At 46.3% G+C, this 19,030-nt stretch overlaps 1 protein-coding gene across 3 annotated transcripts in view; it reads left to right on the forward strand.

Moving 5' to 3' along the window:
* Nucleotides 1-19,030, forward strand: part of LOC141111423 (2,7-anhydro-N-acetylneuraminate hydratase-like) — a 162,379-nt gene that overhangs the window by 17,392 nt on the left and 125,957 nt on the right. For all 3 annotated transcript variants that reach the window (XM_073603719.1, XM_073603716.1, XM_073603717.1), the window contains one exon: nt 7,350-7,460. In XM_073603719.1, coding sequence (XP_073459820.1) covers nt 7,350-7,460 — 111 coding nt within the window. The remainder of the gene's footprint in view (nt 1-7,349; nt 7,461-19,030) is intronic.

A 19,030-nucleotide genomic window follows, 5' to 3' on the forward strand; every position in this document is an offset into this window, starting at 1 on the left:
TTTCTACAACTATATATTGACTTAAAAGTTTCCCCTAGAGGCCTGCGTGTGATGAAGGATTGTCCCCTCTACCTGAATGAAGAGCTAAATAAGGAATGGACTAGCATTGCAGAATTCTGCACCACTAAGTGGATGGGAACACTCATTTCTCACCGTACGGATAAATTTAACTCAGCCAACCAACAAATCAACTCCCTCATTGAAGAGATATCTAGATCCTCTACCGAGATTCCATCATCATGGTTAGAGATATTAAAAGAGAAAACACAAAAAGATGAAGATAATTTCATAAACAAAAAAATGGGGAAATTGAAACGTGACCTGGATGATTATAACCTCAATAGGATTTTTTCATGGAATAAAAAGAATAGGCCCTATACACCCCCCACTCATACCAATTCTCATTCCCTAAGCCATACTAGGCAGGACCCCGTATCCCTTAGTCACCCCCCCATACCTCTCATGAGTATTCGTTTTTCAAACGATAGAATTTCTAACATACAGCAGCGGAAGAGTCGTCACCTACAGTTTTCCAACCCATTGCCTCGTCATCCCCACAATGGCGATAATAACAAAAAGGATGAACTCATCCGTGCTTTACACCAATTCTACAATAGGCCCCTGAATCCAAAAACCCCGACTTCATCCATTTCTTCTGGCCCCAGTGTTTCAGTTGCTCCCATGGAGGTCCCAAACAAGTCTAGTGGTTCTTCTCTCACTCCTAACCCAGTGAATTCCTCCATTCCCACTAAACCAGAATCCTCTCTAATTAAGACACTATCTACCCCGAACAATCCAATCTCTTGTGGTCCCCCATCTGCACCCTCTTCCAGTATTATACCACCTCCTTTTTTAGCGCCCAGTCCTCCTCTTGCACAAACCTCCCGAAAAAGAAAACTCATAGAAGAGGATGCAGAGGGGGACAGAAGAGAAAATCAGACAAACACACTGAAATACCCCAAACTATAAAAATATTCAACTTATCTTCACATATGTTATCCCATGCAGATTTATCCCTCCTTGGTCGAGGACTCAACTTTGCGCCAACCAATAAACCAAACCCTTTTGTTCTTTTTAAAGATCTAAATGCTTATGTACGTAATCTTACTTTAAAAAGGCACTTTCATATCCAATCCGAAAAATTAGCTAATACCCCATGCAACCCCGATGCCCAGATCAGTTCCACTTTAGTACCACCTGAACTCAGCCCTGAACTCTCTTCAGATGCGGATAGTTCTGACGTATTTGATAGTGATGACGCATTGCTTCACATACTGACCCAGCATCTTGCAACATCCCCTCCAATTATCCATACTTCATTAAAACCGAAGTCTATATTTTTTCCTACACAATCTAAGGGCCCTTATATAGAAGCATTCTACAGAATTGTCTTCTCAGACTTAAAGAAACTGTGCGAATCCTCCTCGGCCTCCAAGTCCAACAACTTATCCCCCTCAGAAATTAAAGCTCTTGACCAAATCATTCATAGAGACGATCTGGTAATAAAATCTGCCGATAAGGGAGGAGGTATTGTACTACAGAATAAAGCAGATTATCTCAAGGAATCATACAGGTTACTTTCAGATAACAGGACATACGTCAAACTTTCTAAGGACCCTACCACCGAATACGCCATGGAAGCTGACCAACTGATTTCCACTGCCCTGCAAAAGGGTATTATCTCTAAAACTGAGAAGTCTTTTTTGCATAAGACCTTCTATCAGGTACCTTATTTTTATCACCTACCTAAGATCCATAAAAGCTTAGAGGATCCCCCAGGCAGGCCTATCGTGGCGGCCATGGAGAGTGTCACCACTGGTTTCAGTTTATATATTGACCAATTCTTACAACCCATGGTTACCCAGCTACAATCATATATTCGGGATGGTACTCACCTTATGGAAATGTTGTCCCCTTACAAGTGGGAGCCTACCTACATCTGGCTCTCACTCGACGTAAGTTCACTGTATACTTCCATTCCACACGACTTCGGACTGAAGGCACTGGAGCATTTCCTATCTGCAGATCCTTTGATCAACATGCGCCAAGCAGAGTTTGTTGTGCAAGCAGCAAGGTTTTGCTTGACGCATAACTATTTTTCCTTTAATGGAGAGTACTACCTACAGATACAGGGCACAGCAATGGGGGCAAACTTTGCACCATCTTACGCTAATCTAGCGATGGGTCTATGGGAAAATAATTTCATCTACAAAAACAATCCCTTTGCGGCCAACATCATATTCTTTGGTAGATATATCGATGACCTAATTATCATCTGGGATGGGGATATTGACCTAATCAACTCCTTTGTTCAACATTGTAATACCAACCCTTATGGGTTGTCCTTCACGTCAGTTTCTGACCCGGCTACCATTGCTTTTCTCGATCTGGAATTAGGACATGATGGTTCCATCATTACTTCTAAAAATTATACTAAGCCTACAGCAGGTAATTCCTATTTACACTTCAACAGTTGTCACCTTCCCAAATGGGTTACAAATATTCCAAAAGGACAGTTCTGCCGGCTTCGTCAGAACTGCACCAAGGATTCAGATTATGTCGAGCTAAGTGAAACTCTCAAGAGAAAGTTCCATGACAAAAAATATCCCGAACCCTTGGTGGAAGATGCTTTTAGTTATTACCTGCAAGGTAAACCATCAAAACCCAAAACTAATCCGTCGACTTATGGTGAGTCTAGCAAGTTTATAACCACCTTTCATAATAAGTACAAAGGTATGGAGAAGATTCTGGTAAAACACTGGGGGATATTACACCAAGACCCCCATCTAAAAACATTACTCCCAATTCGCCCCAAGGTGATCTATCGCAGGGCTCCCAACCTTAGAAGTAAGATTGCACCCAGCAAGTTCAGATCCATTCCAACAGCATCGTCTGTACCTACACTGATCCCCCTAGTAGGCATGTACCAGTGCCGTAAGGCCTTGTGCAAAACCTGCAAATTCATTCAGCATGGACAGAAGTCCTTTACCGCTAAGGGTAAGACCTTTGTGCTAAAGGAATTCTACAACTGTTCATCCGACTTCGTCGTTTATGGCCTAATGTGTCCGTGTGGCCTAATGTATGTGGGCCGGACAATTAGAGCCCTGAGACGAAGATTTGGGGAACACAGAAGGCTCATAGAAGGTGGAACAGATCCTCATAGTGTCCCAAGACATTTCTCCTTAGCCCACCAAGGTTCTACTGAGGGCCTGAAAGTGTGGGTAATTGAACAAATTCCGAGGTCTCTCCCGGCGGCTGAAAGATTCAAAAAGCTCTGTGCACGTGAGACTTTTTGGATCTATACCTTAGATGTACTCTCGCCGGGAGGAATCAACGAAAGCATTGAGATTGCAACTATTCTGTAAACACAATATTATACCCCAATGTACTCTTCTATCTATTTATTTTATATCTGTCTACCATTTATAACCAAATGAGTAAGCTGTTTTAATGATAATCATACACTGACCTCCGAAGGTCTGATGGGTTCCCCGTTTTCGCTTTTGTTTTTGTTTTTTGTTTTTGTTTTTCTGTGTTTTGACTGTTTTTTTAGAAAATGAACTCTATAGAACCCGTTCACCTCTCTACATACATGGGCTCCCCCCCCCCTTTTCCCCCCCCCCCTTTTTCTTGAATAGGCCCCCTTTCTTCCCTTTATGTTGTTATGAGCGGCGCATGCATGGAGGCCACTTAGCAGTGGGCCCCTTATGCGTGCGCATGCACCTGACAAAATACATACCTGTGCACATATATGCACATATTCGTACATGTATATAGATGTATTAATAATCTTAACCTTAATGTTAATCTTAATGTTCATTTTACTCAAACTATCATCTCATGATACAACAACATTTTTATTTAACTCTATTTATCCTTATTAGCATTTATAATTATCATCATCACTTTGAGCATATTTTTATTTTTATTTATTTTTATCTTTATTTTTATTTTTATTTTTATTTTTATTTTTATTTTTATTTTTATTTTCATTTTTATTTTTATTTTTATATTTATTTTTATTTTTATTTTTAATTTTAATCTTAATTTTTTATTTTTATTTTTATTTTTATTTTTATATTTATTTTTATTTTCACTTTTACTTTCACTCTCATGTTTATTTCTAATTAAATCTTCATATTCACCTTTATTCCATTTATATATACATTCTCCTACATATTGATTTACACCCTGTCATTCTTTGGATAAACCAGTTACACAGCCATCATCCTTTGTCCTTTTCCCTCCCCCTCACTGTGTTCCTGTCAATCCGCTCTTCCTTCTTCCCCTTTTCTCTCCAGTCCCCGCCCCCATTCTCTTCTTAAACCACTTCCACGATCCCTCTGCAGCTTTGATGAAGGAGCGCGGCTACCGTGCTATCGTAGCCTGCACGCTCACGAAACGCGTCGCATCCCAGTGACGTCACAGCTCCGCGCCTGCTTTCCATCAGCGTCTCAGGCCTCGCTTTGGAACCTCATCACCGCGGCCGGCTTCCTGTCTACCAGCCATGGATGGAGAAACATCAACCCATCAACATCAGTGGGGTTTCATATCTAATGTTCATTACCAATATAGAGAAGCTGAAAGTATTTTGAATAAATACCGGTCAATTTTACACATGGATAGACACTTGGGGGGTGTTCTCCCTGACCGACCCAAGTTTATAGATAGAAGAGCCCCTAATTTTGGTGACCAGGTGGTAAGGAAAATTCTGGACCCACCTGGCCAACAAACATTAAAAATTGATTGAAAGGGATTTTTTTCATGTAGGAGATACAGATGTTGCAGAGTCAGCAATAGAGGCGTGTCGAGTGTCACTAATGCTGACCACCAAACATTTTCCATAGATGAGTCCATCACATGTAATACTTCACATGTTCTTTAGGTGTTGTGGTGCCCATGCGGACTATAGTATGTGGGGAGAACTAAAAGACTTCTCAAGATCCGCATTTCTGAGCACCCGGCAAATATAAAAAAAGGGTTTTGGACCTCATAGTGTCTCTCTACACTTAAAGGAAAAGCGTAATCCAGATCCCAGACTATTGCAGTTTTGTGGGACAGATTGTGTTTTCAGGTCATGGAGGGGCTCAAACCTCGTACAGGATTTATCCCAAAGAGAAACCAGGTGGAGTTTTCTATTAAAAACTCCTAAAGGTTTGAACATTGAGCTGGACCTCAATTGTTTTATTAATGACTTCTGATTTTTGAATTGTTCTAATTTGCTCTGAAAGAAAAATAAAATCTTTTATGTGTTTGGTAGGCATTGAATATTAGATGTATATGTTTATATATATATTGTTTAGGTATATTTTTAATATATAATGTGAGTGTTATACAAAATAATGAATGTTAACATTTGATGGTGCTGCATGTAATATCTGTTTAATACCCGAAACATTGATTAACATGCTGACCGGATATAATGTGATGTAATGCAATGTGAATATGAACAATGTAAAGGCTGGTTTATTGTGGTTGCGGGGACACGCATGTGCAGTTAAAACACTAACGCCAGTAATGGACGTGAGGACTATAAAGGGAAGGGTTGCTGTGCCGTACAGCCAATCCCATTAATAAGTCGTGATGACGAAACGCGTCGGGTGTGACTGCATGGCAACCAGCTGTGACGTTTGACATCAAACCAGAAGTGACGATCCAAGTCTGATGAGTCAGTGTGGGTGAGATACAGATCGAACACAGCGGGTCCGCTGTGACCACAATACACCACCACTTAACAGGAGGATTTCTTTATGTTTGCTTTATTTGGAAATATGTGAGTGCAATAGCTGGAGATTTTGTTTTTACTTTATCACACTATTGGAGCACTTATTTTATTTTCATGTGGAGAGATCTTTTACCCTTTGCGCGGTTTGGATATCGGTGGGATGTTTTAACCCTTTGAGGGTAAAAGTCTATATGCCGAGTATTAGAGTGCGGGGCTCCTGAATTGGGGTGAGTGCGTTTCTTAAGGGGGGTGGAAGCACCTTCACATGTGGTGTGGAGGAAGACTTGAAATAATACAACTGTTATAGAGACAAAATCTAGACTATTTTATGGACTTTTTGTCACTGATGATACAGTCACTTGTACTTTATTTATTTTATGTTATAGTATTGATTGATACGATTTACAATACTTTAATATCAGCCCCACTATTTACTTTTATATTTTAGGTAGAGGGTCTCTTTTATACAAAGTATTTTAGAGCATATTATTAATTTATTTTTATTTTTTTTATATTAACTGCTGTTATTGGTAATTTTATTGTTGTTATTATGTCTTGTTTCCGTTCTGTTATGGTGTTTTTGTATTTGAATGTAATTGTTTCTCAATAATTTCCCTTTAGGATTAAAAAAAAGTATTCTGATTCTGAATAATTGCTGTGAGAAGGTCTCGAGCACTTGCACAGTCACCAATAATCCCCGTAATGTGGCTAAAATGCTTATTTCCTATGAACATCAGCTCCACCTAGTGACCATAACGCAGTATTTTCCTGAAATACCTCAGTCAGGTAAAATGCTGCATTACAGCCACTAGATGGCGCTGATGATCATAGGAAATAAACATATTTAGCCAAATTACAGGGATTATTAGTGACGGTTGTGAAAGTGCTTGAGGCCTTCTCACAGCAAAATCGAAACCAATAAACTCCTTTTTATTGCACAATTATTTTTACACCTTCTGATATTTATATTTCCGTACAAATACGGACTTTGTGTTTCTAGAAACCTTAAACTCAGCTATGGGAATAGTAATTATTCCTGAATCTCAGTGATCTTTGTGTATTTCCCCCAGATTTGTGCAGTAATCCGGTGTGAGACATCCTGTAATAAAGACCGCTCACTGCTGCTCTCTCTCCTTGTGCAGGGAGACTGGTCTTGTCTCCGCCCCCTCTTGTAGTGGGTGGAGCCTGCTTGGCCCCTCTCAGAGCTCTGCTCTCTCTCCTTGGGACTGGTCTTGTCTCGGCCCCCTTTTGTAGTGGGTGGAGCCTGCTTGGCCCCTCTCACAGCTCTGCTCTCTCTCCTTGTGCAGGGGGACTGGTCTTGTCTCCGCCCCCTCCTGTAGTTTTCTGCAGGCAGTCTGTGGTGGGTGGGGTCTCAGGAGCCCCTCCCACAGCAATGCTCTCTGCACAGGCTATGTACAGCCCAGTGATGATGTCACTGCTGCTTTTACAAGGTAATACAAGAAGTGGATTTCTATCCTTTGTGGCTACTGAGGAATAGATTTCAATGAGAGTTTTTGTTTCCGGAGTTCATCTTTTAAATGTGTTACTATGTTGCATGATATTTCATCAGTGAGTTGTATTTTGTTTCCTGATTTACTCATATTTGTTCTTCTACCCTCATCAGTTGCAGCTCGAAGAAGAAAATGTGAAATGCGTCAGTGTCATAATTGTTGGCGCTGGAAGCCGCGGATTTGTTTACACATTTTATGCTATGAATTTCCCCAAAAGAATGAAGGTAAGAAAATGTAATTAAATCAGTGTGATGGGTGCGTGTGCGGCGCTCGGCTCCTCTACTGTTTGGTGGATTCCTCCCTTCCTGCAGGATAACATATTGTGAGCTGTTTTCCCATTGATTGGTCTGTAATCTGGATCTCCAGGGACTGGGAGGTGTGGATTTCTGGTGATTGGGAGGTATGGGGCTCTAGAGATTGGGAGGTATGGGGCTCTAGTGATTGGGAGGTATGGGGCTCTAGTGATTGGGAGGTATGGGGCTCTAGTGATTGGGAGGTATGGGGCTCTAGTGATTTGGAGGTATGGGGCTCTAGTGATTGGGAGGTATGGGGCGCTAGTGATTGGGAAGTATGGGGCTCTAGTGATTGGGAGGTATGGGGCTCTAGAGATTGGGAGGTATGGGGCTCTAGAGATTGGGAGGTATGGGGCTCTAGAGATTGGGAGGTATGGGGCTCTAGAGATTGGGAGGTATGGGGCTCTAGTGATTGGGAGGTATGGGGCGCTAGTGATTGGGAGGTATGGGGCTCTAGTGATTGGGAGGTATGGGGCTCTAGAGATTGGGAGGTATGGGGCTCTAGAGATTGGAAGGTATGGGGCTCTAGTGATTGGGAAGTATGGGGCTCTAGTGATTGGGAGGTATGGGGCTCTAGAGATTGGGAGGTATGGGGCTCTAGTGATTGGGAGGTATGGGGCGCTAGTGATTGGGAAGTATGGGGCTCTAGTGATTGGAAGGTATGGGGCTCTAGTGATTGGAAGGTATGGGGCTCTAGTGATTGGAAGGTATGGGGCTCTAGTGATTGGGAGGTATGGGGCTCTAGTGATTGGGAGGTATGGGGCTCTAATGATTGGGAGGTATGGGGCTCTAGTGATTGGGAGGTATGGGGCTCTAGAGATTGGGAGGTATGGGGCGCTAGTGATTGGGAGGTATGGGGCTCTAGAGATTGGGAGGTATGGGGCTCTAGTGATTGGAAGGTATGGGGCTCTAGTGATTGGAAGTGTGGAGCTCCAGTGATTGGAAGGTCTGGATCTCCGGGGACTGGGAAGTATGGGGCTCTAGTGATTGGGAGGTATGAGGCTCTAGTGATTGGAAGTGTGGAGATCCAGTGATTGGAAGGTCTGGATCTCCGGGGACTGGGCAGTATGGGGCTTTGGTGATTGGGAGGTGTGGAGCTCCAGTGATTGGAAGGTCTGGAGCTCTGGTAAATGGAAGGTCTGGAGCTCTGGTGATAGGGAGATCTGTATCTCTGGTGAATGGAAGGTCTGGATCTCTGGTGAATGGAAGGTCTGGATCTCTGGTGAATGGAAGGTCTGGAGCTCTGGTGATTGGGAGGTCTGGAGCTCTGGTAATTGAGAGGTCTGGAGCTCTGGTAATCGAGAGGTCTGGAGCTCTGGTAATTGAGAGGTCTGGAGCTCTGGTAATTGAGAGGTCTGGAGCTCTAATAATTGAGAGGTCTGGAGCTCTGGTAATTGAGAGGTCTGGAGCTCTGGTAATTGGGAGGTCTGGAGCTCTGGTGATTGGGAGGTCTGGAGCTCTGGTGATTGGGAGGTCTGGAGCTCTGGTGATTGGGAGGTCTGGAGCTCTGGTGATTGGGAGGTCTGGAGCTCTGGTGAATGGAAGGTCTGGAGCTCTGGTGATTGGGAGGTCTGGAGCTCTGGTGATTGGGAGGTCTGGAGCTCTGGTGAATGGAAGGTCTGGAGCTCTGGTAATTGGGAAGTGTGCCCCTCTCATGGTCCATCTGTCTGTTTTCAGATCTCTCTTTACAGATTGAGAGAAGAAAGTGATGTATTCAGATGGGTGTATGGATGTATATTGATGACCATTCATTTAGGTCAGTGATTAGAAAGGAATAGGTTTGCATTCCTACGTATTATGCAGGAACAACGATGTAAATGGATATCACCAGTGTAGATGAGTCCAGTAGAAATCTGTTCATGAAATAGAAGGTGGAAGTCGGGGACACATTTCATTGATGTTGGGGACAGAGAGGGACATGAGAGTTAATTTGGTCTTTGTAATGTTATATGTCTCTGTTCTCATTTATTGACTATATTAGGACAATATATACAATACACACAAACTGTATGGAAAATTAAAGGGGTTGTAAACCCTCGTAAATCCTACGCATTAAGGTGAAAAAACACCTGGCAGTGACCGCCCCCCCAGCTCCCCGTTTTACTTACCTGAGTCCTGGAATTTCCCACGGCAGAGACGCGCTCTTCCTCTGCCCAGAGTTATCGGCTCTTGATTGAATAGATTGATTGTAGCGCAGCCATTGGCTCCCGCTGCTGTCAATCAAATCCAATGACGCAGCGCTGGGGGCAGGCCGGTCCGGCATTCGATGTCTGTGGATGCAAATGCTGGACTCGGGAGCACGCCCGCAAGGTAACCCCCCGGGAGAGCACTTCTCCTAGGGAATTATACGATGCGGGGAGGAGCTACCACCGACGGGGGACCCCAGAAGAGGAGGATCGGGGCCACTCTGTGCAAAACCAACTGCACGGTGGAGGTAAGTATGATATGTTTGTTATTTAAAAAAAAAAAAACTCGAAGCTTTACAATCACATTAAAGTTGAATTCCAGCCTTAACCTAACTAGCCTTAAAACTGTCCCCTCCCCCCGCCTAACAACTATACTGACTAATCTGTGTAATAAAGATGTATATACTTCCCTATTTTCAGCCCACTCTAGTCTGGTCATGTGATCCCCATGTCAGAAAGCGGCAGGTGCAGGGGAAAGGAGAGAATCCTGGAGTGATGGAGTGGTGATTCCATGTTCCATGTCCCATCCGTTGTCGGCACTCCCTCCTTGTTGTGGATTATTTTGAGGTTTTCTCCTGACTTGGATCAAATGTTGCCAAGAACTGTATCGGTGTGTGATGTAATTTGCCTCCAGCAGTGTTCCTGTTTTCTCTTGCTAGAGGCCACCAACCCTCTTGGGCATGGAGGTCACCAGAACTTCCCAGGTTGCCATTGGAGTCCTCTTCCACCCCTCCATGACGTTGTAGCAGAGAGCACTAGAATTCTTCCATTTATTTGCATATACTGGACTGCCTATGTCTTGGAGACCACGTCCGTGATATTATCTAGGAGGGTTTTGCCTATGCATCTATCTGTAACTGTCTACTCTGCCTCACGAGTGATTCCATCCAGTTGGATTATATACCAGCAATAGGAGAACATCCCAGGCTGCATTGCAAAGATTGATGCCCTTTATGGGCAAGTATGATGGACCTTGAGCTTGAGTTGAGCTATGCAATGTTCTGTTTTTGTCTTTCAAGTATGATGGACCTACCTGTGGATTCAAGGTTGAGGTGAGCGGCTAGCATGATCTATGGTGGAGATTATGCACAGATGTACCCACTGAGAGATTACCTCGACCTTGAGATTATCTTTACACCATTTGGAGCCTGTGTGTCCAATTTTTATGAACTTTTTCCTACATGAACGTCTTTTTATATGAATTTAGTTTCCTAGCTCTGCACTCTTGTATTCTATGTTCATCTTTTGGGGTTTTGTAATATCAGCCTTGAGCGTGCGGCTGATATTAGTGTCGGGAACGGTTTTGTGCTGATGATATTTTTCTGTTTTGTCATTTATCCTGATGTGGATACAACATTGGATAGTGTGTGAGTAATAAACTGACCCATGATAGACCAGACGTGGTGATATGAATGGAGGACATTCATACTCCTATGGGAGAGGTGAGACTATAGGACTGTATTTCTGATCTTCATTTTTATCTTGCGTTTTGCTGGAGTTCTGCTTTAATAATCCTATACTTGGCTCTACGTTGGGCTCATTAAGGTGTTCTTACTAAGAATTGGCTTCTCCAAAACCACCAACCAGCATCAGACCTGAAAAGTTCATTTCTGGTTGGAGGCTGTGAGGAAATAACTTGGTAAGCCGCATACACACTATTAGATTTTCTGCAGATTTTTGTCTTCAGATTTACCAAAACCATGTAGTGCAAGGGCCGGCCTGACTGCATACAAATGGAAACTCTTAAGTTTTGTCCTCCTATTTTATGGTTTTGGTAAATCTGAAGACAAAAATGTGCAGACAATCTAATAGTGTGTATGGGGGTTGTCGTGGACACTGGCTGCAAGGACCTTTTTCTATCCACATTCACCCTGTTATTTGGTATTTCCATATTTAATCTTTTATTTTTTTGGATTTGCCCAAAGACTATTCTTAGTTGTTTATTCTGAACAATACATGATTCTTGAAAGAGCTGATCACATTAACCTGCAGAGACGAACTGTCTGGTCATACTGGAGGAAGCGGTGTTATTGACGGAGGCACTCAGTGGAGTGTGGGATAGGATCCGTCACAATTGGTGGCAGCAGTGGGATGCATCCTCTTGCCTAGGCACACCCAAATCACCACCGGGACCCCCTGCTCCTAACAGCAGATGGAACATCACTACGCCAGACTCAAGCGCAGCACCTTGAAGGATCTCTTGGAAGCCCGTGGAAAAGTCTCCAGCAACAAATCCAAAGCGACTCTCATCACCGAACTAATGGAGATTGACCAGGCCAGCAACCCACCAGCAGACACTTCAGAGGCGACAGAGTTCCAGCGTGACGTCCAGTGGCGACTGGCCTTGTATGGTACTCACCCCCCGCAGGAGGTTATCAGTCAAGTGTTAACAGAGGTGTCCCAGCTGCGAATGGCTAAACTCCAGCGGGACCAAGGAGCGTCAGTTATGTTCAACCGGGAAGCTCCAGCGGCCCGCAAAAAGCTACCCTATGCCGCCTTCCGCATGTTTCAAGATGGTGAAGATGAGATGGATGTTTACCTGCAAATGTTTGAGCGGCAATGCGGTCTCCAAGGTGTCAATAAAGCAGATTGGGTCACGCTCCTGGTCAGCCGTCTCACAGGAAGGGCTGCAGAGGCATACAATAATGTCCCTGATGAGATCAGCCAGGACTATGACCGGGTAAAAGAAAGACTATTGGCTCGCTTCGGCATTACTCCAGAGGCACACCGTTTGAGGTTTCGCAACCTTCGCCGAAAGGAGAGAGAGCCTTACACAGAATGGGCTCATCAAATGACCCGAGCAGCGGAGAGTTGGATGACCGGGCGCCAAGCTGTTACCATGGCAGATGCGCTCCAGCTAATCCTCCTGGAACAATTCTACGATCATACCCCACATGAGGTTAGAGACTGGGTAAAGGATCGGCGGCCAGTCACAGTAGATGAAGCTGCCACCCTAGCTGACCAATACGTGGATTCAAGGCGGACTGTACAACCAGAGCCTAAGACCCCAGCTCGGCCGGTCCCCAACATTCCACGGAGCGTTGCCCCTCCACACCAGCCGTCGATCCCCGGCCCCACTCAGCTACCATCTTCACGAGGAAAAGGGGACCTCTGCTACAGATGCAACCAAGCAGGGCATGTTAGGAGGTATTGTCCGCAGAATGTTTCCCAGAACGCGCGGAACAACAGGCCCCTTGGACCTGCCCGGGCTGCTGCACACTGTCTGGAGAGAGATGATGTGACTTACCCAAGCAAGGAGAATATTGGAATTCTACATGAGGCAGACCCTGTGCAAGCTGCCACTACAGATAATCGTTTGCACCATCGACAAGCCGTGTGGATTAATGGTCGGGCTGCCCAGGGACTGCGGGACACGGGAGCTACTATTACCCTGATACAGTCCCGAATGATAAACCCGGCAGAGCAGACAGGACGGTCTGTGGCTGTGCGGGTGGCCGGGGGAAATGTTATGTGGGTCCCCACTGCCAGGGTTCACCTTGATTGGGGTTCGGGGGCCAAAGAAGTGGAAGTGGGAATAATGTAGAACTTACCTGCAGAGGTTTTGTTGGGCAACGATTTGGGACGTTTAAATTCAGCCTTCTCCCTGGATGTATCCCCGGAAGGCTATCCTGTTACCACCCGCCAGCAAGCCCGGATGGAGGTGTGCTCCCTCGAGGACGGGACCCAGGTAAGACCTGTCACCCCTGACCTAGACTGTACTACCCCAACTATCCCTACCCCGACTTGGGCTTCTCCCCAAGAATTTGCTCAGGCAACTCTTAGCGACCCTTCCCTAGCTAGCTATAGGGAAAGAGCAGGATTGGACCCTGGGGGGTTGGAGAGGGAGCGAATAGAGTGGGTCCAGGGATTACTTTATCGGGTTACTGAGGGAAAGACAGCCTCCCATCCACCCAAGCGGCAGCTGGTTGTGCCGCAGAAATATCGTCATGACCTGCTGCGCATTGGGCATGACATACCCTTAGCCGGACACCTGGGGATGTCCCGGACCCTCCACCGTCTGACTCAGTCGTTTTATTGGCCAGGGATTACAGGGGATATCCGACAGTATTGCCGGACCTGTGACACATGCCAGCGGGTGGGTAAGCATGGGAGCCCGCTGAAAGCTCCCCTACACCCTTTTCCGATCATTGATGAACCCTTTAGCCGCGTTGCCGTAGACCTGGTTGGACCATTGCCCAGACCTAGTCCTTTTGGGAAGAGATATATCCTTACTGTGGTGGATTATGCCACCCGGTACTCGGAGGCCATTCCCCTGGCAAATATCCATGCAGAAACTGTGGCTGATGCTTTGCTCCGGATCTTTGCCAGGGTGGGTTTCCCTCGTGAAATCATCTCTGACCAGGGGACCCAGTTCACTGCTGAGCTCACTCAGCAGTTATGAAGGCTCTGTGGCATAAAGCCCCTACAGAGCTCTCCCTATCACCCCCAGACCAACGGACTGTGTGAGAGGTTCAATGGAACACTGAAACAGCTGCTTAGGACATTTGCAACCTCTCACAGGGATTGGGAGAGATATCTGCCACACCTTCTCTTCGCTTATCGGGAGGTGCCGCAGGAATCTGCCGGGTTCTCCCCATTTGAGTTACTGTATGGGAGGCGGGTGAGGGGGCCCCTAGATCTAGTCAGAGCCCACTGGGAAGGGGGAATTGATCCCCAAGGGTCCTCTATCGTAGCATACGTTCTTGAGTTTAGGGACAGACTGAAGGCGCTCACGGACACTGTCCAGGAGAACCTTCGGGCTGCCCAAAGGCGGCAGAAACGATGGTACGATCGTACTGCTCGGAACCGCACTCTGGAGGTTGGGCAGAAGGTTCTTGCCCTCAGGCCAACCAAGCAGGACAAGTTAGAGGCCACTTGGCAGGGACCTTACCGGGTTGTGGCACAACCTACCTGTGACACAACCTACCTAGTGGCTAAATGTTCGGATGAAAGAGTCCGACGGACCTTTCATGTGAACATGTTGAAAGCATACTGGGAAAGATCAGGAGAGGTAGCCGCTATATGTGCTCCAGCTGTGGAGGATTCTGAGAATCTTCCCCTGCTGGTGCTCCCGGAGCTAAATAGAATTACTGCAGGGATAGAGATGATAAAGCTTGACGACCAGCTAGGGCCGACGCAGAGAGAACAAGCTAGACAGGTCCTTAGGCAGAGAAGGGAAATGTTCTCCACAGTCCCCGGGTACACTACTATGGCAGTGCACCGTGTGGAGACCCCGGGACAACTGCCACTAAGACAGGCGGCTTACCGGATACCTGACGCAGTGAGAGAGGGGATGCATCATGAGATTAAGGAGATGCTTGAATTGGGAGTCATTGAGCCATCCAGCAGCCCCTGGGCTTCCCCGGTGGTCCTTGTACCGAAGCGGGATGGCACAACTCGCTTCTGTGTAGACTACCGCAGATTAAATGAGTGCACCACCACTGATGCTTACCCTATGCCCCGGGTCGATGATCTGTTAGATCGCATTGCTCGGGGAAAATTCCTGACAACCCTTGACCTATGCAAAGGATACTGGCAAATTCCTCTGGATGCGGAATCTATTCCGAAATTGGCATACCCCATTTGGCTTATACCAGTCTAAAGTAATGCCATTTGGGATGAAGAATGCACTGGTGACTTTCCAGAGGATGGTAGACCAACTCCTCGATGGCCTCCAGGACTATGCTTGTGCATATCTGGACGACATTGCGATCTACAGTGATACCTGGGAGGACCATCTGGTTCATCTGGGTGTCGTGCTAGACCGCATCAAGGCTGCAGGACTAACCCTTAAGCCAGAGAAATGCAGCATAGGGATGTCCGAGGTACAGTACCTTGGACATCGAGTAGGCAGTGGACAACAACGACCTGAGCCTGCTAAGATTGAGGCCGTTGCCAAGTGGCCGACCCCCCGTACTAAAACCCATGTCCTGGCATTCCTCGGCACAGCTGGGTACTATAGGAAATTTGTCCCTCAATATAGTTCCATCGCTAAGCCCCTGACAGACCTGACTAAGAAGCACCTTCCCCGACAGGTACTGTGGTCCCCTGAGTGTGAAGCTGCCTTCCAACAATTAAAGAATGCACTAACTTCAGCTCCTGTTCTAGCTGCCCCTGACCCAACCAAACGTTTTTGTGTCCACACAGATGCCTCTACATTCGGTCTGGGGGCAGTACTGAGCCAAGTAGGACCTGATGGCGGTGAGCACCGAGTGGCCTACATCAGTCGGAAGCTGCTACCCAGGGAAGTCGGTTATGCAGCCGTGGAGAAGGAGTGTTTGGCGCTGGTGTGGGCTCTCAAGAAATTCCAACCTTATCTCTACGGACGATCTTTTACGGTGCTCACCGACCACAATCCATTAATCTGGCTTAATCGGGTCTCCGGGGATAATGGACGTTTGTTACGATGGAGCTTGGCACTGCAACCCTACAATTTTACCATACAGTATGGGCCAGGAAAGCAGAATGGGAACGCTGATGGACTTTCCCGGCAAACTGAACTATAAAACTCTCCCGGACAGCCCCAAGCTAACCCGTGGTGGATCTAGTTGGGTCTGCCGGACTATGGGACAGGAGGGGCACTGTCGCGGACACTGGCTGCAAGGACCTTTTTCTGTCCACATTCACCCTGTTATTTGGTATTTCTATAATAATCTTTTATTTTTTTGGATGTGCCCAAAGACTATTCTCAGTTGTTTATTCTGAACAATACATGATTCTTGAAAGAGCTGATCACATTAACCTGCAGAGACGAACTGTCTGGTCATACTGGAGGAAGCGGTGTTATTGACGGAGGCACTCAGTGGAGTGTGGGATAGGATCATCCGTCACAGGGGTCTTAGAAAGAACACATTGGGGGATATTTACTAAAGCTGGAGCACTCAGAATCTGATGCAGCTGTGCATGGTAGCCAATCGGCTTCTTCAATTAAGCTTTGGCAATAAAACCTGGATGCTGATTGGTTTCTATGCAGAAGTGAGCCGGATTTAGCACTCTCCAGCTTTTATAAATAAACCTCATTGATACATAAGAGCCTTTTTTTTATGTTTGAGGGATTTGATTGGATTTTTTCCTGGCCTGACTATGGAGCCCACCAATACCATACATGGCTATGATACATTGTTACAGATGTTGCTGTCATTACATGGTGAAGTATCTTGTGTCTGATATTGGGAATCATGGAAAGTGAACATAATGCAGATATATCATTTAGCCTTGATTCTTGATAAATTGTCGTTTTTATCGCCTGAAGGAGAAGTTGATAAGCTGAATGATCTGATACTGGGCTTTCCATTGGCGTCCTACCAGCGCCCCCTGCTGGTGGACTCCATGGCTCTGAATATACAGTATACGGAGGATTGTGGTTGATGACATTGGAGTGTTACAACATTCTCATCCCAATCATTCCAAGAAGTCGTTTACCATAAATCTGCAAAGTATTGCTCAACCCCACGCCGGGACAGTCATGTCTTCCCCCACTTGGCAGCATTCGTGTTTTCTTCTCTTTTACTTCTTCTGGATTTATATCTCAGTGGGTTCAGCACTTCCTGTTGTATCATCAATATAAATAATTTAATTGGAAAAGAAGATTTTCTTTCCTTTATATGGAGCTGAGAGTTTATGGACAGCACTGGGGGAAACATTCTGTTCCAGTGGAAGTGACAAGCAGCAAGAGTGCTGTCCCGCCAGTCCATTCTCTAGACTAATGCCGCGTACACACGAGCGGACTTTACGGCAGACTTTGCCCGGCGGACGGGATTTCGTCAGACAATTCGATAGTGTGTGGGCTCCAGCGGACTTTGTTTTCTCAAAAGTTGGACGGACTTAGATTTGAAACATGTTTTAAATCTATCCGACGGACTCGAGTCCGATCGAAAAGTCCGCTAGTCTGTATGCTAGTCCGACGGACAAAAAGCCACGCTAGGGCAGCTATTGGCTACTGGCTATCAACTTCCTTGTTTTAGTCCAGTGTACGTCATCACGTACAAATTCAACGGACTTTGGTGGATTGTGTGTAGGCAAGTCCGTTCATTCGGAAAGTCCGTCATAAAGTCCGTCAAAGTCCGCCGGGCAAAGTCTGCCGTAAAGTCCGCTCGTGTGTACGCGGCATTATACTAATATGAATATGGGAGGATTGGGTCGGATCCTGTGACTGCTGTGGTGGAGGACTGGGTCGGTTCTTGTGACTGCTCAGGTGGAGGATGGGGTTGGTTCTTGTGACTGCTCAGGTGTGAGACTAGGTTAGATGTTGTGACTACTCAGGTGGAGGACTGGGTCGGTTCTTGTGACTACACATGTGGAGCACTGGGTTGGTTCTTATGACTGCTCAGGTGGGGGACTGGGTTGGTTCTTGTGACTGCCCAGGTGGGGGACTGGGTTGGTTCTTGTGACTACTTAGGTGGAGGACTGGGTCGGTTCTTGTAACTGCACAGGTGGGGCACTGGGTTGGTTCTTGTGGAGGACTGGGTCGGTTCTTGTGAATGCTCAGGTGGAGGATGGGGTTGGTTCTTGTGACTGCTCAGGTGTGGGACTGGGTTAGATGTTGTGACTACTCAGGTGGAGGACTCGGTTGATTCTTGTGACTGCTCAGGTGGAGGACTCGGTTGGTTCTTGTGACTGCTCAGGTGGAGGATTGGGTTGGTTCTTGTACTCAGGTGGGGGACTGGGTCAGATTTTGTGACTGCTCAGGTGGAAGACTGGGTCGGTTCTTGTAACTGCACATGTGGAGCACTGGGTTGGTTCTTATGACTGCTCAGGTGGAGGACTGGGTCGGTTCTTATGACTGCACATGTGGAGCACTGGGTTGGTTCTTATGACTGCTCAGGTGGAGGACTGGGTCGGTTCTTATGACTGCTCAGGTGGAGGACTGGGTTGGTTCTTGTGACTGCTCAGGTGGAGGACTGGGTTGGTTCTTATGACTGCTCAGGTGGAGGACTGGGTTGGTTCTTATGACTGCTCAGGTGGAGGACTGGGTTGGTTCTTATGACTGCACATGTGGAGCACTGGGTTGGTTCTTATGACTGCTCAGGTGGAGGACTGGGTCGGTTCTTATGACTGCTCAGGTGGAGGACTGGGTTGGTTCTTGTGACTGCTCAGGTGGAGGACTGGGTTGGTTCTTATGACTGCTCAGGTGGAGGACTGGGTTGGTTCTTGTGACTGCTCAGGTGGAGGACTGGGTTGGTTCTTGTGACTGCTCAGGTGGAGGACTGGGTTGGTTCTTGTGACTGCTCAGGTGGAGGACTGGGTTGGTTCTTATGACTGCTCAGGTGGAGGACTGGGTTGGTTCTTGTGACTGCTCAGGTGGAGGACTGGGTT

This window comes from Aquarana catesbeiana, linkage group LG10 (genome assembly GCF_042186555.1).
Source record: "Aquarana catesbeiana isolate 2022-GZ linkage group LG10, ASM4218655v1, whole genome shotgun sequence".
In the NCBI taxonomy this organism is placed as follows: Eukaryota; Metazoa; Chordata; class Amphibia; order Anura; family Ranidae; genus Aquarana; species Aquarana catesbeiana.